Source organism: Lagenorhynchus albirostris, chromosome X, assembly GCF_949774975.1.
Source record: "Lagenorhynchus albirostris chromosome X, mLagAlb1.1, whole genome shotgun sequence".
Classification (NCBI taxonomy): Eukaryota; Metazoa; Chordata; class Mammalia; order Artiodactyla; family Delphinidae; genus Lagenorhynchus; species Lagenorhynchus albirostris.
The window spans coordinates 2,421,858-2,440,617 of record NC_083116.1 but is presented as its reverse complement, the minus strand read 5'-3'; the positions used below and the strand labels follow the sequence as shown (position 1 = coordinate 2,440,617).

Below are 18,760 nucleotides of genomic sequence, written 5' to 3'. Positions count from 1 at the left end.
CTTGGGTGTTGTGGGGTCCCCTCTGTTCTGGGAGGGGGAGCCCCTGGGTACACACTCAGGGCACGCACCTCCCCTTGGCTCCTGGCGCTGCCTGGGCCTCCTCTGCTCTGTGCCCTGAGGACACGGTCCTCAGACCTGGGCCTTCGCCTCCCGGTTCCTGGAGCCCCTGTAAGAGGAATGGAGGGCGCACCTCTTGTGTACACTGTGGCACAGCTCTGGGCCTCGGTGCTGGTAGGAGGATTGGGCCGGACTCTGTGAGGTCCCCCCAGTGCTGAGTTCTGGGGTGGGTGGTCCCCTCGGGGCTCGCTCGTCGTGCTCACTGTTCCCCTTAAGGGCCTGGACCCTCCCCTTTGCAGGCCGGAGGGGAAACTCAGAACAGGACCCCGAATCTGAACAGAAAGCAGTGAGGGGGCCCCACAGGTGGCCGCACCTGCCCAGGGCCTCCCGAGGGTCCTAGGATGGGGAGATGCTGGGTCCTCACCTCCTCCTCACATCCTGCCTGGCCTCCCAGCGCTGACCACAGGGGCAGGTTTCTGTCGAGGCCCCTGTTCCAGGGCTGGGGGTCTGCTCAGTCCTCCCTCGGGGTCCTGGGAGTCCACCCTCTGCGGACCTGAAGGCTCACCCCTCACACCAAACACCTGACCTCCTGAGGACCCCGACCCAGAGGTCAGGAAACATCTCATCTGCTGACCGCGCTCTGGCGCCTCCAAGGCCCCCGCGGAAGGGCAAAGGATCCCTCCCTGTGTCGGGGTCTAACGTCCTCAGTCCTTCCTTCCTCGCGTGCAGGCTGGACTCTGGGCAGGACCTGGGATTGTCCCGTCTGCCAGTGTGAGTCCCTGCTCCTTATACCAGGTCTCCAGTCTCTCCGAGACCCTGACGTCAGGACGTCAGGACAGGCCTACCGTGCTCATCCCGCCCCGGGGCCTCCCACGGCCACCTGCAAGGGCGGTGATCTGGTGGGTCCCTTTTGTCCTCCCTCAGGGTCCCCTCAGTCCTGCCTAAGGGCCCTAACCTTAGTCCACCAGGGACCTGACATTTTACCCTCTGCCCTCATGAGACCCCGCCCCTTATCCCAGGTCCCCAGCTTCTCTGACACCCGGATGTCAGGAAGTGTTGCACGTGGCGGCCTCCCAGGGCCAACTCAGTTCTGGGTTGCAGGCTGCCCTCAGTGCTCCCTCAGGGCCCTCACCTTGACTCCACACAGGACCTGCGATTCTCCGCAGTGCCCAGCAGACACCCCGCCCCTTATACCCCCTCTGCAGCCTCTCTGATACCCCGCCCCGTGCTCCCCCTCTCCAGGGTGTCTGAGACCCGGATGTCAGGAAGTGCTGCACGTGCTCATCCCGCCCTATGGCCTCCCAGGGCCAACTCTGTTCTGGGGTCCAGGCTCCCCTCAGTCCTCCCTCAGGGCACTCACCTTGACTCAACGAAGGACCTGGGATTCTCCCCGTGCCCACGAGACACCCCGACCCTTATACCGCCTCCCTAGCCTCTCTGAGACCCCGCCCCGTGCTCCCCCTCCGCAGCGTCTCTGAGACCCGGATGTCAGGAAGTGCTGCACGTGCTCATCCCGCCCTATGGCCTCCCAGGGCCAACTCTGTTCTGGGGTCCAGGCTCCCCTCAGTCCTCCCTCAGGGCCCTCACCTTGACTCCATGCAGGACCTAGGATTCTCTTCTGTGCCCACCAGACACCCCGACCCTTATACCCCCTCCCTAGACTCTCTGAGACCCCGCCCCGTGCTCCCCCTACGCAGCCTCTCTGAGACCCGGATGTCAGGAAGTGCTGCACGTGCTCATCCCGCCCTATGGCCTCCCAGGGCCAACTCTGTTCTGGGGTCCAGGCTCCCCTCAGTCTTCCCTCAGGGCCCTCACCTTGACTCCACGCAGGACCTGGGATTCTCTCCCGTACCCGTCAGACACCCCGACCCTTATACCGCCTACCCAGCCTCTCTGAGACCCCGCCCCGTGCTCCCCCTCCCCAGCGCCTCTGAGACCCGGATGTCAGGAACTGCTCTACGTGCTCATCCCGCCCTATGGCCTCCCAGGACCAACTCTGTTCTGCGGTCCAGGCTCTGTTAAGTCTTCCCTCAGGGCCCTCACCTTGACTCCACGGAGAACCTGGGATTCTCTACCTTGCTCACCAGACACCCCGACCTTTATACCCCCTCCCTAGCCTCTCTGAGACCCCGCCCCGTACTCCCCTCCCCAGCGTCTCTGAGACCCGGATGTCAGGAAGTGCTGCACGTGCTCATCCCGCCCTATGGCCTCCCAGGACCAACTCTGTTCTGGGGTCCAGGCTCCCCTCAGTCCTCCCTCAGGGCCCTCACCTTGACTCCACGGAGGACCTGGGATTCTCTCCCGTGCCCACCAGACACCCCGACCCTTATACCCGCTCCCTAGTCTCTCTGAGACCCCGCCCCGTACTCCCCTCCCCAGCGTCTCTGAGACCCGGATGTCAGGAAGTGCTGCACGTGCTCATCCCGCCCTATGGCCTCCCAGGGCCAACTCTGTTCTGGGGTCCAGGCTCCCCTCAGTCCTCCCTCAGGGCCCTCACCTTGACTCCATGGAGGACCTGGGATTCTCTCCCGTGCCCACCAGACACCCCGACCCTTATACCCCCTCCCTAGCCTCTCTGAGATCCCGCCCCGTACTCCCCTCCCCAGCGTCTCTGAGACCCGGATGTCAGGAAGTGCTGCACGTGCTCATCCCGCCCTTTGGCTTCCCAGGTCCAACTGTGTTCTGGGGTCCAGGCTCCCCTCAGTCCTCCCTCAGGCCCTGGGAAGTGATTAGCCCATGAGGGGGGAGCCCTCATGAATGAGATTACCTCCCTTATAAAAGAGGCCCCAGACGGCTGCCTCATCCTCTTGTGCCATGTGAGAAGATGGCTAGGTGGTACAACTAGACAAGAAACCAGTCCATATAAAGAAGAGCTTTATTACTATTATTTATTACTCAGCCGTACAAAGGAACGAAATTGGGTCATTTGTAGAGATGTGGATGGATCTAGAGACTGTCATACAGAGTGAAGGAAGTCAGAAAGAGAGAAACAAATATCGTGTATTAATGCACATATGTGGAACCTAGATAAATGGTACAGATGAACCGCTTTGCAGGGCAGAAATAGAGACACAGATGTAGAGCACAAACATATGGGCACCAAGGTGAGAAAATGGTGGGGGCGGGCGGGGGGTGTGATGAATTGGGAGATTGGGATTGACAAATGTACACTAATATGTATAAAATGGGTAACTCATAAGAACCTGCTGTATAAAAAAATACATAAAATAAAATTCAAAACAAACCAAAGAAATAAGAATAGGTTTATGACATTATCAATCACAGTAGAAAACCACCTGTAAAGACAAATGGACGTACTTGCCACAACGGGCTCTGCATCGCCAAGTTTGCTCCCCAAGCTCCGCAGCCTCGCAGGAGGCCTTCCTATTGGTGGAAGGCCAATGGGCGTGTCTTTTGCTTCCGGAGGCGCCAAGCCTTGGGACCTCAGGCCCTCAGTGCGCATGGCTACTGCTGCTTCCGTAGCAGAGCGCCTCCTCACGTGCTCTTCTGATCCAACCAGTTTCTCGGTAAAGAGACGTCTAGAACTTTCTCCCTCATCTTCCTGGGGCTTCCGGGAGCACCCGGAAGCCCACGTGGCGTTCGCACAGAGTGCCTGGGACAGTCGGCGGCACAGTTCCTGGCTGCTCTGCTGAGACGAGCTCTTCAGCCCCTCGTGAGCGGGACTCCGGAGCCATCCAGAGAGTCAGAGCGAGTCAGGAGACAGGCGGGGGCTTTGCCGGGGGCTGGACTCCGCAGGTACCGGGGGCCCTGGGAAGGAGTGGAGGTCGGGGGAGGGCTACGGGCTGCTCGGTTGGGAGTGGGGGAGCGGCGGCGGAGGGTAGCGGGCTGAAGGGGGGCTGAGGGAAGGGTCCCCCAGTGAGCGGGTCAGAGGGGAGGACCGCTGGCTTCCGGGGTGGCTGGTGGGGGGCGTTCTGGAGTCGGGGTGCAGAGGGTGGGGCTAATGGCTAAGCGTGGGGGGTGCCTGAGCGGAGGGCTTCCTACTGGTCGGGTGGGGCCGGCTTTGGGGGCCAGAGGAGAGGACGACTGGCTGCGGGGGTGGGGAGGACGGGAAGGGCGGGCCCCACCCCCGGGGCCGAGACGGGAGGGGAGGGCTAACGGCTGCGGCGTGTGGCGGGAGGAAGGCTGAGGCGGGGGTCGATGGGGAGGACTCCCGGGCGCGGGTGCGGTAGGCGTTAGGGGAGCTCCCGCCGGGGCGGGGCGTGGGGTGGGGGGGGAGGACGCTCGTGGCAGTTAGGGGGCTCCGGCTCCCGGGTGGGCGGGGGCAAGACGGGTGGGCTCTGCGTCTGGGGTACGAGAAGCGAGAGCCCCTGGCGCTGAGTGTGCTCGGGGGAGGACTCCCCGGTGTGGGGAGGTGAGAGAGGCAGTCTGACCTCTACGCATGGCGGGGCGCCCGGCTTCCAGGGCCCAGAGCGGAGCGCCACCAGCTGGTGGGTGGGGGAGGGTGTATGGAGGGGATGTAGTGCGAGGGGTCGGGGAGGAGCCGCCTGGCCACGGGGGGGGGGGGGGGGCATAAGTGAAGCTGAGAGGGGGAGGCGCTGGGGCTGCTGTGATCTGGTGGAGGCTGTTGGCCATGGCAGATGGATTTGTGGGGGTCCAGGGAGGGGCTCTGGCCCACTGCATGAGGCATCGAGAGCTTCAGGTCGCCTCTGTCCGGGTGGCACAGGAATTGCAGAGGTGGGTGGGCAGGGCAAGGCCCTGGCCTCCACACAGAGTACACAGATTCTTTACGAGGGTGCTTTGCACATTCACCCGGACACGCCATACCAGAGTTGTAAAACAGTCTCCATAAATTTAGCAGTATTGCAAGTTTACATGATAAGTTTTCTCATCACGGGGGAATTTTATTTGATGGTACTAATGATAATATATCTTCAAATATTGGGAAACCCATGGATCAAAGAGAAAAATCACAGAGGGACTTAGAAAATATTTCCAAGTGAATACTAAAAAAGCACAACTTACCAAAATTAGTGGGAGGCAGCAAAAAGCGACAGGAGGAAACTGTATTCCTCTAAATGCTTCTGTTAGAAAAGAGTCAGGACATAAAATCAGTGAGCTAACAGTCCATTGAGAGATGCTAGAAGAAGAAGAGCAAAGGAAACATAAAATGAAGTAATAAGAGAGCTAAGAGAGGAAATCAGTGATAGAAAGCAAATTATGGACACGGTGAACAAAGCCACGCGCTTCTTTCAAAAGAGCAAGGAAACCGAGAAAGTCCTAGAACGATGAATCACGGAAACATAGAAAGAACGCTGATCCCCAATATGAGGAATGAAAGAGGGCCAACGTTACGGATCAGATGTACATTAACAAAGAGGATATAGGGGAATATTATGGGACATTATGGAAATGTTTATGCTAACAAATTGGAAGACTTGAAAAATTCCTTGGGAAAAAGGCAGCTTCCTAAAACTGAGGCCAGAAATGTAGAAAAGGTGACGAGCCTTCTATCTGTCTTTTTTAAAAAAATTATTTTATTTTATTTTATTATTGTTTCTTGAGTCGTACGCAACAAGTGCTCTTTTGTTATTATTTTTAAATTTTATTTTTACTTTGGGCTGCGTTGGGTCTTTGTTGCTGCGCGCGGGCTTTCTCTAGGTGCAGCGAGCGGGGGCTACTCTTCGTTGCGGCGCGCAGGCCTCTCATTACGGTGGCTTCTCTTGTTGCAGAGCACGGGCTCCAGGCATGTGGGCTTCAGAGGTTGTGTCACGTGGACTCAGTAGTTGTGGCTCGTGGGCTCTAGAGCGCTGGGTCAGTGGTTGTGGCGCGTGGGGTTAGTTGCTCCGCGGCTTGTGGGATCTTCCCGGACCAGGGATCGAACCTGTGTCCCCTGCACTGGCAGGTGGATTCTTAACCACTGCGCCACCAGGGAAGTCCCTAGCCTTCTATCTTGTAAATAAATGTAATTTATAAAAAAAAGTTTCCTAAAGTCAAACAAACCAAACAGGGCAGGGAGGTGCTCCAGGCTGCTGCTGTGAGGGGCACTAGGGTGGGCTGTGTGGCACAAACATGATTCTCTCCTCTTTGCACCCACAGGCCGATTCCCACACTTCAACAGCCTGTGCACACCTGTTTGATCGCTTCCCCCCACCCTCAGGTCCTCGAAGATGGCGATGGCTCTGGCGGTATTGCGGGACTGGTGTAGGTCGATGGGCGTGAACGCCCAGCGATCTCTGCTCATCCTGGGAATCCCAGATGACTGCAAAGACCAGGAATTCCAGGAGGCTGTGCAGGCTGCCCTGCGTTCCCTGGGCAGGTACCGAGTGCTGGGCAAGGTCTACAGAAAGGAGCTGGGGTCGAGTGTTGCCCTGGTCGAGTTTGCTGAGTGTTTAAATCGAAGCTTGCTCCCCCGGCAAATACCAGGCAAGGGAGGGCCCTGGACTGTGGTCTGCCTGCCCCAGGCCCCTGATGCTGATTCACAGGATAGACCCAATTGCCCTGCGCAGCCCCAGGGACAAGCAGTGGTTGGCAGGGCGGGTGAGGCAGGAACTGCAGGTCACTCAGGAACTGCAGGGGAGGAGGAGGCTGCAGGGGAGGCGGGAGTCGCAGGTATGGAGGGAGACACAGGTGAGGAGGAAGCCTTAGGTGAGGAGGGAGCTGAAGATGAGGAGGGAGCTGCAGGTGAGGAGGGAGCTGAAGGTGAGGCAGGAGCTTTAGGTGAGGAGGGAGCTGAAGGTGAGGAGGGAGGTGCAGGTGAGAAGGGAGCTGCAGGTGAGGAGGGAGCTGAAGGTGAGGCAGGAGCTTTAGGTGAGGAGGGAGCTGAAGGTGAGGAAGAAGGTGCAGGTGAGAAGGGAGTTGCAGGTGAGGAGGGAGCTGAAGGTGAGGAGGGAGCTGCAGGTGAGGAGGGAGCTGAAGGTGAGGTAGGAGCTGCAGGTGAGGAGGGAGCTGAAGGTGAGGCAGGAGCTTTAGGTGAGGAGGGAGCTGAAGGTGAGGAAGAAGGTGCAGGTGAGAAGGGAGCTGCAGGTGAGGAGGGAGCTGAAGGTGAGGAGGGAGCTGCAGGTGAGGAGGGAGCTGAAGGTGAGGTAGGAGCTGCAGGTGAGGAGGGAGCTGAAGGTGAGGAAGAAGGTGCAGGTGAGAAGGGAGCTGCAGGTGAGGAGGGAGCTGAAGGTGAGGTAGGAGCTGCAGGTGAGGAGGGAGCTGAAGGTGAGGCAGGAGCTTTAGGTGAGGAGGGAGCTGAAGGTGAGGAAGAAGGTGCAGGTGAGAAGGGAGCTGCAGGTGAGGAGGGAGCTGCAGGTGAGGAGGGAGCTGCAGGTGAGGAGGGAGCTGAAGGTGAGGTAGGAGCTGCAGGTGAGGAGGGAGCTGAAGGTGAGGAGGGAGCTGAAGGTGAGGGAGGTGCAGGTGAGGAGGGAGCTGCAGGTGAGGAGGGGGCTGAAGGTGAGGCAGGAGATGCAGGTGAGGAAGAAGGTGCAGGTGAGGAGGGAGCTGCAGGTGAGGAGGGAGCTGAAGGTGAGGTAGGAGCTGCAGGTGAGGAGGGAGCTGAAGGTGAGGCAGGAGCTTTAGGTGAGGAGGGAGCTGAAGGTGAGGAAGAAGGTGCAGGTGAGAAGGGAGCTGCAGGTGAGGAGGGAGCTGCAGGTGAGGAGGGAGCTGCAGGTGAGGAGGGAGCTGAAGGTGAGGTAGGAGCTGCAGGTGAGGAGGGAGCTGAAGGTGAGGAGGGAGCTGAAGGTGAGGGAGGTGCAGGTGAGGAGGGAGCTGCAGGTGAGGAGGGGGCTGAAGGTGAGGCAGGAGATGCAGGTGAGGAGGGAGCTGTAGGTGAGGCAGGAGATGCAGGTGAGGAAGGAGCTTCAGGTGAGGAGGGAGCCTCAGGTGAGGCAGGAGCTGCAGGTGGGGAAAGATCTGAGGGTCAAGCAGGAGCTGAAGGTGAAGCAGGAGCTGAGTCAGATGAGGAAGGAGCTACAGGTGAGGAGGGAGCTGAAGGTGAGGAGGGAGCTGCAGGTGAGAAGGGAGCTGCAGGTGAGGAAGGAGCTGCAGGTGCGGAAGGAGCTGAGGGTCAAGCAGGAGCTGAGGGTCAAGCAGGAGCTGAAGGTGAAGCAGGAGCTGAGTCAGATGAGGAAGGAGCTGCAGGTTACAGAAATGTTGCAGGCGTGGCAGGACTTCTGAGTATGGCAGGACCCACGGGCGGGGCAATGGCTGCGCCTGAGGAAGCAGTTGTGACAGTGGCAGGCGCCATGGGTGAGGCAGGGCCCGGGACCCAGCAGTGGAGGCAGGCCTCGCAGCCCGTGCTGGACAGCATGGGCTACCAGGAGCTGGGAACCTTCTCTGGGATGGAAGAGCCGGGCCACGGGGAAGGGTCCTCTGAGAGCTGGCTGGAGCAGGCCAGCCACACGCTGCACCTGTGGCGCCACGTGTCTGAGAGGGAGAGGAGGAGGAGGCTGGTGGAGAGCTTGCGCGGCCCCGCGCTGGACCTCCTGCGCGGCCTCCTGGCGGAAGATCCCGAGCTGGCTGCCCAGGACTGCCTGGCCGCGCTGGTGCAGGTGTTTGGGAACAAGGACCCCCGGGGGAGTGCTTGGCTGAAGTTCGTGACCTGTGCCCAGCGGCCCCAGGAGACTCTCTCTGCGTACGTGATGCGCCTGGAAGGCCTGCTGCAGTCGGCCCTGGAGAAGGGGGCCATCCACCCGGCCATGGCGGACCAGGCGCGCGCCCGGCAGGTGCTGACGCGGGCCCGGCTGAACGACACGCTCCGGGACACGCTGAGGAGGAGGCGGCTGATGAGGAGGCCTCCCGGCTTTGCGGGGATGCTGCGGCTCATCCAGAGGACCGAGGCCTGGGACGCCGACCCGGCTAGCAGGGAGCACTTCCCAGGGCAGGAAGAGGCCCGTGTGGACGTTGCAGTCCTGGCAGCAGCCGCCCAGGCCGCCCCGGCCCATGAGGCCATCACCGCAGGCACCACTGCACATGGTGAAGATACCACCGCCCAGGCCGCCCGTTCCAAGGAAGGGAGCGCCGAGGACCACCCGGCACGTGAGGAGGCCAGTGCGGCAGTTGCCGGCACTGCCAAGGCTGGCGAGGCGGCCCCTGAAGACCATGGTGCCGCCAGGGCAGCCCCTGGCCCTGGGGAGACCAGCAAGGCGTCCGCGGCCACTCAGGAAGATGGAAGTGCTGCCGCCCCTGCGGGCCTAGGTCAGGCAGGACCCTCAGATGCCCCCGGGGTCCCCATGCCTGGCCGGATGGGCAGTGCTTCCCCGGTGGCCCCAGGAGGTCCTGGCTGGGAGCCAGAGGGCCTCGCCCAGGCAGGAGGCCAGGAGGCCGAGGAGACCCCCGAGGAGGGGCTCAAGCCCATCCCAGAAGAGCCGGGAAATGAGGACGGGGCTGCAGAGATGAGCCCCCCGGGGTGCACCTCAGGCCAGTAGGCTCAGCAGGTCCCGGGGCCCCCAGGCTTGGAGGCAGGGGGAGGCCAGGCCTGGCAGCCTACTGGCCCCATATTAGGGGCCACTCCAGGTGCCTGGGCCTCCCTCCTGAGAGGGTCCCCTATTCATCATCCCCTGGGGCAGGTTGCTCCCTGTACTGGCAAGCCCAAATGTGTCCCTGTAGGCCCCAGAGGGACCCAGGTGTCAAGGAACCCCCAGCCCCCGCTCCCCTCCCCCCAACACACACACCCTAGCCATCGTCCCCCCGCAGAGCCCTGAGGTGCGCCACGAGCCAGCCAAGGCTCTGGTCTCTGTGGGCCGGTGTCGTGAGCTCAACGTGTGCTTTCTGGGCATAGATTCAGGCCCAGCGCTGCCTGTTGTTGTGGTAAGGTGCATGTGTTCTCCTCTGAGCAGTCCACCCCGCCCCGGTCCCGGCGCCGAGACAGGAAGCCCAGTCTCAGGAGCCGGCAGGAAGGACAGGATGGACGAGGTCACAGCCAGCGCCCACCCCAGGACCTGGGCTCCTCCCCGGGACCTTGGGAAGGAAGACCTTGACCGGGGCTGCAGGAGGTCTGCAGGAGGCCCCCCAGGGCTTGTGTTCTGCTGGGCCACCCCGTTGTTCCTCGGGACTCCACGTCCCCGGCTCGGTGGCGTGCGCCCTGCTGTGGGGCTGCCCTGTGCCCGCCATAGGGCAGGGCCAGGCCCCGGGCATGTGGGCCAGAAATGGAGAGTCTGCCCTGGGGGGAGCGGGCATGGCCGGCGCCCATCTTCCTGGCGAGAGGCCACCCGCGGGGCCCTCAGGAAGGGAGACTGTGGGGAGATGGAGGGCCGCCGGGTGGGGTGTAGCGGAGGCACCTTTTCGAGGACCCTGGGGTGGGGCGGGACCCGTGAGCTCCGGTGGCCGTTAGAAGTTCCTCTGTGTGTTGTTATGCCCTCTGTTCAATGGTTTCAGTCAATGTTTCTGTTTAATAAATTTCCCTGAACGTTTCATCTGAGTCTGGCCTCTGCTGTGGGCAATGGAGGGAAAGGGCTGCTGCGGGTGAGGGCGGGGGTCCAGAGTCCGATTCCTGCTCAGCACCCATGGGACACCTCTCCAGGGAGAGGATAAGGTAGGCACTTTGCAGCCCCAGACATTGTGAGGGTTTTTCTTCCAGTTCATAGGTGAAGGTGAATCGTAAAGTTTTAGCGACCTTGACCGTGGGCCGCGTCTCGGGCGATGCTCGTGCTTGAAATCATGGGTGCTGTGCACGGCCCGGAAGGCCAGGGGACACACAGGAGGACTTCTGACCTCGTGGGTCACACGTGGGTCCGTGCACATCTGCCTGGCCCGGGGGCTCCGGGACCAGAAGGCCGTGCCCGGTTTGCACGAGCGCTCGGCCTGTGGCTCTGCACCCGTGCACGAGTGTCTTCGTGCCCCCTGCGATGACGGGCGTGAAGCAGGAGGCTGACATGCTGACGGGCCTGCCCTTTATGATGTCACTTCCTGGCTGGGCTGTGCTGTCACCCCCGAGCAACCGGAGCACTTCTGTGAGGGGCTGAGCGGGAGTGTGAGCCCAGGGTGCTGCCGGCCGCGCTGCACTGTCCCGTTTACGTGGCGGAGGGGCACGCCGCGCTCCGCATGGCTGCGGACGAGAAGGGCCCCGCCGCGGGCAGGGCACCCGGCTTCGGCGAGGCGCCTCTTCCTCCCGACACAGCGGCTCCGGCCCTCGGCTCAGGGAGCTGCACCCCCCAGTCCCTCGCCCTGGACCAGCCCGTGCCCGCGGGGCACCCCGACCTCAGGCTGCTGCCTGGAGAAGCTGCTTTCCAGGATTTGACGGAAGAGCCTTTGTTGAAAAGGCCTCGCACCGCCTGCGAGGCCGTGTGGGAAGGCAGCCTGCTCTTCCACCCCTTTCCCAGGAAGCTGTGGACGATCGTCCACAGCAGTCGCTTTGCATCCATTGGGTGGAATGAAGACGGGACTTGCATAGGCGTCAACAGGCCGCTGTTTCAAAAGGAGGTTTTGGACAGGGACGGCCTAGACAAGGTGTTCAAGACAGAACGTGTGGAGAGCTTCATCCGCCAGCTTAACTGCTATGGATTCAGCAAAGTGTACCAGGACATGCACACGTCCCTCTGCATGACCAACCTGTCCACGAAGGAGCGGCCCGCCCACGTCCTGAGCGAGGTAAGGAGGGCGGGGGACGGCGGGGGAGGAGCCCTCTCCAGGGGCTGAGCCACTGGGCCCGGGGGTGGGCGGGTGCCAACCTCGGGGCCGCCTGGGACGGCGGCAGGCGTGTCGGGAGAGCTTCCTTTAAAGGTGGTACTTGGGGACCGGCGTGACGGCCGGAGCTGGCAGTGCCGCGAGCTGTGTTGGGACGTTGTTATGGGGGGGACCCGAAGCGTTCTCAGCACAAGGACGTCACTTCTCTCCCTCCTCCTTTTCCCTTTGGTGTGTCTGTGTGAGGTGATGCGTGTGAACTGGACCCCCTGTGGTGATCATTTCACAGCACACGCGGGCAAGGCGTCATCCTGTACTCCTGACACGTGGGCAGTGCCGCTCGTGCCTGACACGCAGTCACAGCGGGGGACAAGAGGACACTGCTGCAACGCTGGCCTTTCCCGTCCTGCTCGGGGACAGTGGCCCGCCGGGGGGAGGGGGGAGGTCTGTGTGCCCCCTTGACTCCCATAGCTCCAGAGCATCACTTGAGTGGGGGCGCAGGTCCTTTCCTGGGAAGCAGTCAGCGTCCCCGGTCTGGCCCCTGGAGGTGCTGGCCAGGGGGCGATTCGGACACTTCCTTAGAAAGCTACCGAACCTCGTTGCAGTCTCGTACCTGCAAACGCCAAGTCCCCTTTCGTGGGCCTTGTACTCATACTAAGGGGCCATTTTCAGTCATTTCCCAAGGGCGAAAGGCGATGGTGAGTGGGCGAGTCTCGGGGATGTCAAAGCTGGGGCACAGCGTCCTGCTGGGACCGGGTCCCGCTTTCTCCAAAGAGGCCTTGGGTCGGCTGGGGGAGGGCGCCCAGGGGCCCAGCCAGGCGGCTGCTGCTTGCGAGCAACTCTTTTGTGACTCGGGGTTTCCTTTTCTCTCTCAACTGTGACCTCAGTTACACTTCTACCACAGTCCCCTGTTTCAGAGAGACTGCCCGCACCTCCTGGTGAGGATGAAGCCGAGAGTGCACACTAAACCAGCATCCGGGCAGGTGGACGGCGAGCCGGCAGCCCCGGGGCACCTCCCGGCGCCCAGCGCCGCGGAGCCGCAGGACGGCCTCCCACCGTATCCTGAGCTCATCCAGGGGACCCCGAGCTACCCGCAACTCGACCATGCCTCCGCCCTGGCCGGGACTGACTCTGTCGCTCCGGCCCCTCCTTGGACAGCAGCCGAGCCCCCCACGCCGGATCCCAACGCGCAGGTTCTGGTCCCTCTAGTCCCTGTCCTGGCAGAGGTGGCCCAGCCAGCCGAGGTCCCCTGGCTCTGCTGCTCCTGGCCTCCCGCCCAGATGAGTCCTCCCTGGCCCGTGCCGGGCCTGGCCGCCGCACCCCCCCAAGTCCTCAGCCTTCCCCCCCCGCGCAGCTCCCGGGGGCCGCGCTGCTGCCTCTTGCGCACCCTGGATGCCCGAGGTGGCCGCCAGGCCTGCCGCCTCCCTGACCTTGATCCGTCGGCCCCTGAGCCCCTTTGCTGCTGCTGCATGGGCTCTCGCTCTTTCCTGGAATACCCGACCCCTCCAGGCAGGCCCACAGAGGACCCTGACCAGGCAGACCCTGCAGACACACGGAGGTGGTAACGCGGCCAGAACCTTGCAGGGCAGTAAAGAGCACGGGGACATGAGAGCGATGTTCCACCCAACACGTGTTTGGCGCCTCCGTCCTGGGCGTGGCTGAGCAGTTGAGTCCCCTCAGCAGGAAACGATGACAGGTGACAGCCCACCCCCGGCCCAGTGCGGGCACCTAGCAGACACCTGGAGAAGCCCCTCAGACGCCCTGTGCCCACCCACTAGAAAGACCCTTGAAGGGCTGGACAAGCACAAGGAAGGCCCTGGCACCCGCGGCTTCACAGTTGCGGGGGCATCGTGTCCAGCAGGGTCTCGATTTGACAGATGAGAAGAGCTCAGGCCTCCCCTGGTCAGAGGCCTGAAAAGAGCCCTTACTGTCCTGAGACACACAGGTGTGGAGGTGACGGTCCCTGGCAGGGGCCTGCGGGTGTTCAGTTTGGGGGTGCTCTCTGGTGTCTGGACAGCAGGATTGAGGTTTGCTTTTCACTGCGGGTCCTGCGTCTGGAGACATTTTCCTGGTTCTCTTTTCCTTGCCTTTTGAGCTAAACACTTCAAGGGCGCCGTGCTCCACCACCCTCTGGGGGCTGGGGTGTCGAGCTTATACCGCGAGTCCTTGTGGTCAGCGCCCAGTGGTGTGTACAGAGCACTGAAGGCCAGGGCGCACCCCCAGCTCACAGTTGCTGCCTCCACGTGTGGGGGATGGGCTGGGGGACCTGGCCAGGACTCTGTGGCTGTCACAGCGATAGGGCGACATCCCCTCCCAAACACTGCTAAGGAGCGGGCGGGGAGTGGGAATTGCCTAGAGTTCCAGGGGTTAGGACTCCATGCTTTCACTGCGGTGGCCCGGGTTCAATCCCTGGTCGGGGATCTAAGATCCCCCAAGACTTGTGGGGTGGCCAGAAACACAGAAAAGAAAAAATAGGTGGGTTGGGGGAGGAGGGGAAGTAGACCCAAGGTACCAGGAATGATCCAAGCACCAGCAGCCAGAGGAGCCCCGGGTCTGCCCGGGTGAGGGGTGGTCCCATCTGCCGCTCCCGTCTGTCACAATGCAACAGCTAGTGCACGTCAGGGGGGTCTCTTGAGCAGCCCAACAGCAGTGCCCCAAATGAACGATGCAAAAATGGACAGAAGGGACGGAAGAAACCGGTCTACAGTAGAAGTGGGAGACTTCGGTCCCCCCTGTGATGGATTCAAATGGATCCCCCGGCTCCCACCCCAACCATTAAGTCCACCTGTTGCAGTGCTAATCCCAAGGTGCATGTATTTGGAGATAGCACCCTTGGGGAAGTCAGTAAGGTTAAATGAGGTCACAAGGGTGGGACCCTAGTCCGACAAGAGCGGTGTCCTTTGGCAAAGAGGAAGAGACACCGAAGATCTCCCTCCCTCCCTCCCTCAGCCTCTCTTCCACCCTCCCAACCTCCCTCCCTCTCTCTCCCTCCGTTTCTGTCCCTCCGTCCCTCTCTCTCTCCATCCCTCCCTCCCCCTCTGCCCCCCTCTCCCCGCTCCCTCTCTCTCTCTCTCTCTGCCCCTACCTTCCTCCCCCTCTCTCTTTCCCTCCCTCGCCCCCCTCCCTTTATCTCTCTCCCTCCCTCCCCCTCTCTCCCTCCTTCCCTGCTCCTTATCTCTCTCTCCCTTCCCTGTCTCTCCCTCCCTCCCCCTCTTCTCTCCTGCCCTCCTTCCCTCCCCCTTCCCCTCTCTCTCTCTCCCTTCCTCCCTTCCCCTCTATCACTCCCTCCATCTCTCTCTCTCTCTCTCTCCTCTCTCCTTCACTCCCTACCGCCTCTCTCCCTCCCTCATTCCCCTTCTCTCTCTCCTTCCCTCCGTCCCTCTCTCTCTTGCTTTCGATTCCTCCCTCCCTCCTGTGTGTGTGTGTCTCTCTCTCTCTCTCTCTCTCTCTCTCTCTCCCCTACCCCTCCCTCCCCCTCTCTCCCTCCCTCCCTCCTTTCCTCCCTTTGTCTCTGCCCCTTTCTCTCCCTCCCTCCCTGCCTCTTTCTCTCTCTCTCTCCCTCCCTCCCTCCTTCCCTCCCTGTCTCTTTCCCTCCCTCTCTCCCTCCCTCTTTCTCTCTCTCCCTCGCTCCCTCTCTCTCCCTTTCACTCTCTCCCTCCCTCCCCCTCTCTCCCTCCCTCCCTCCTTCCCTCCCTTTGTCTCTCCCCCTTTCTCTCCCTCCCTCCCTCTTTCTCTCTCTCTCTCTCCCTCCCCCACCACTCTCTCTCCCTGCCTCCCTTCTCCCCCACAACCTGTTCAGAGAAGCAGCCGAGTGAGGGACCAAGAGAAAACCAGCTGTCTGCGAGCCAGGAACAGACGCCTTCCCTCACCTGAAACTGCACTTTCCAGCAAGTTGAGGTTGGACTTCTAGCCACCAGGACTGGGACCCAGTACATTTCTGTAGTTTTAGCCACCCCCTCTGTGGGACTTTGCTATGGCAGCTCTAAGCAGACTAACACAGCCTGCTTTCATTATGGGTACAGCGACCAGACAGCACCGCAGTACGGGAATCACAGATTTGAACAGCACTGTACAAAGACTAGGTCTCATGACATGTGTAGACTATTAGCCCCAAGAACAGAGTAGACACGTGCTCGAACAGAGTAGACACGTGCTCGTCAAGCGTACCTAGAACGTTCTCCAGGGTACTCCACGCATCAGGCCACACAGCATCCCTCAGTAAACTTAAGGGGATACAAACAAAAGGGCTGAAGTCATACAAAGTATGTCCTCTGGCCAAAATAGAGTGAAATTAGACCTCAATAACAGAAGGAAATGTGGGAAATCTGCAAAGAGAGGGAAATTGAGCCGTGCGTCCCCAAATAACCGCATTAGTCTGGGACGATGCCAAATCCCACAGCACAGGATGAGGGGCTGAAACAGCAGACACAGATTCTCACGGTGGTTCCGACCAGGAGGCCGAGAGGGAGGGTCCAGCAGGGGTGGCTTGTACTGCGGCCGGTCTCCTTGGTTGCAGGTGGCCGTGCTCTTACCGCCCCTCACGTGGTCACCCTCTGTGCACGCACCCCCAGGCCCTGCCTTCTCTCCTTGCGTGTGCTGATCCGCTCTTCCCTCAAGGGCACCAGCCATCTTGGATCAGACCTCATCCTAATGGCCTCATTTCAACCTAAGAACCACTAACTCCAGCCACAGTGACATTCTGAGGTTCTAGGGGATTGGGGCTTCAACATGCAAATTTTGGGGGGACGCAGTTCAGTCCATAACAATAGCCCAGGGAACGTACAAGACATCACAAGGGAAACTAGAAAATACTTTGAAATGAAGAAAACACATACCAAAGCCCCCAGGACTTATGGCACGTGGCCAAAGAGGCACTTGGGACCTAAAGCTGCAAACACCCGTGTTCCAATGGAGGCGACACCTCAGATCAACCGCCTCATCTTGAACGGGGACAAGCGAGAAGACGAGGAAGGCGAGCCCAAGCATTCTGACAACAAATGTTCACGAGAAAAGAAAAACTGCGCTAATCCACGTACGCGGGGATCCCAAGACGTGCACTGGTCGGGAATCCTCACAACATGGGGGAGGGCGCATCCTTCTTACACACTCAGTAACAAGAGCTACAGCCACCGACCACTTCATTTGCACAGGCTTTTTACAAGCAGGTCACATCATGGGGAAACCCACACCAATGCTTTTGCCTGGTACTGTTAGGAGGCCCATTTTACAGATGGAGAAATCGAGGCGTAGGGAGTCTCCATGATTTGATCAGCTTGTCACTAGAAGGACTCTTATTCAAGCTAAGCATCATATGCGTGCAAAGACCCATCCCCGCACTGGCCTGACCTGTCTCCCCAACAGTCAAGGGGGATTCAGCTGTCCTCCACGGGGTCCTACTACCTGACGCCTCAGGCCACATCATGGAGAAAACACAGGGAAGCCAGGCATTAGTGCCCATGAGAGCCTGACACTGGATTCTGCCCACGTGGCCTCCCCAGCCCCATCAGGTCACCATCTCTCGTGAAATGGACACGAGGGCCAGGGAGGAGGGTGAGGGTCTAGGACTGAGGGCGTGAGGATGGAGAAGGGTCCCGGACGTGGGGGTCCGAGGCACGGCCCTCTGAAGGCGGCTCCTATGCTCAGGCTTGGGCCCTGCTCTCCCCTTCCACTGCCCACTCTGCTCCCTTCTGTCCCAGCGGCGTGGTGGCCCCACGTTCTCCTGCAGGCTCACTTCCCCGGGCACACTGGCTGTCAGGCAGGCGGCAAGCCTGCATTCAAAGCACGGGGACCACCGGGCTGGAGGACTCTCCGCATCCCCACGGGGCGTGAGTGTCTGTGCCCTTCAGGGCCCTGCGGATGCCCCTCCTCCTGGATGCTTGCTCACACGTGGCTTTACACCCTGCTGCTGTCTTGTGAATGTCACTTGGCTTCACACCCTGCATCCCGCCAAAAACCCAGCCCTATCCCTGTGCCCAGCCCCAGCTCAGGGACCACGGACAGGCACAGGCCCGGGCCCCGCACTTGCTCACAAAGGCCCCTAAAGCAGCAGCCGGCGATATTTGCCACAGAGGAGGGTAGGCGAGAGCCAGGCGGGAGGTCAGCCCTTTGCCAAGGAGGCTGGAGCTCAGAGCAGACTTTAGCTGGGGCTGGGGAATGGGGGCTTCTCGGGAAACAGGGCCACGGCTGAGACAACTCACACCAGCCCCTCAGGGGGCAGGCTCAGCGCACGTAGAGAACGTCAGAGCTTCCCGCTGATGGGCAGCAGCTCCCGTGTGCCCTGCCCCGCCCTGGTCAGGACTGGCTGTGTGCCGGGGTGGTGTGTGCTCGTCCAGAGTCTACTGGGGAGGGCGCTGCTGCCCCCCTGAAAAGTGTCTCCCTGAATGTCCCTGGGGCACTCTTGGCGTGTCCCGGCCGCTGCTGCGCTGCCTGCCACGGCCATCCCTGGGCTAGCACTGCCCCCCATCAGTCAGTTCACTGCACAAACGGGCACTAGGAATCCCTGCTTTCCCCCGGGAGTGCCCCACGAGGTTCTGCTCCTGGAGCACCCGTTGTCCCAAGAGCACCCATTTCCTGCTGGGGTCCAGGGCTGCAGCTCACCGGCAGCGGCATCTGCTCCCACCTGCCTCCCCCGGCCAGCCCAGGGCAGGTCAGATGGGATCTGGTGGGTGCTGTTCCTTCCACCTCTCTGGGGCGGCTGACCCTCTTCACAGCCTGCATCACCGGGACCCCAAAGCCCTCTCCTGCCTGGCTCCTTTCCAAACCCTCATGCGGGTCTGCAGGTGGCTGGGGCCTGGGGGAGCGTCCTGGGGACCACCCCTGCCATCTGCTACAGCCTGCCCCTCTGCTCAAACACCCTGATCGGGGACACCAGAGTCCTAGCCGGCTCTGCGGGTGGCTGACAGGACACGCCTGTGCCTCTCGCACTCAGGCTCAAAAACCAAAACCTCACGGTCACATTCAGAAGGTCATCAGCGTACTCAAACATTTGGGCATTACGTAGGGAATGATTTCAAAGTAAGTCGGAAGCACAGAGATTCGCCCCACATCCACGCGGCAATGATTATCACTTACCAACCACGAGGAGACTCGCCGAGTGCCTACATCACGTCCTGCCAGCTCCACCCGAACCATGATATTGGTC

At 61.1% G+C, this 18,760-nt stretch overlaps 1 protein-coding gene across 1 annotated transcript; it reads left to right on the top strand.

The window, feature by feature from the left end:
* Positions 1 to 6,185: 6,185 nt before the first annotated feature.
* On the top strand, positions 6,186 to 9,425 carry LOC132513871 (paraneoplastic antigen Ma6E-like). The gene is made up of 3 exons (XM_060138483.1): positions 6,186 to 6,717; positions 6,826 to 7,095; positions 7,975 to 9,425. The coding sequence occupies exons 1-3, from the start codon at positions 6,186 to 6,188 to the stop codon at positions 9,423 to 9,425; spliced, it is 2,253 nt and encodes a 750-aa protein (XP_059994466.1).
* The last annotated feature ends 9,335 nt before the right edge of the window (positions 9,426 to 18,760 follow it).

What these genes read in the sequence shown, in the direction of transcription:
- LOC132513871 (XM_060138483.1), top strand. Translation starts at nt 6,186, where the DNA reads ATGGCGATGGCTCTGGCGGTATTGCGGGACTGGTGTAGGTCGATGGGC. An exon ending in AGGTGAGGAGGGAGCTGAAG is followed by an intron (nt 6,718 to 6,825) that starts GTGAGGCAGGAG and finishes CAGGAGCTTTAG; the next exon opens with GTGAGGAGGGAGCTGAAGGT. An exon ending in AGGTGAGGAGGGAGCTGAAG is followed by an intron (nt 7,096 to 7,974) that starts GTGAGGTAGGAG and finishes AAGGAGCTACAG; the next exon opens with GTGAGGAGGGAGCTGAAGGT.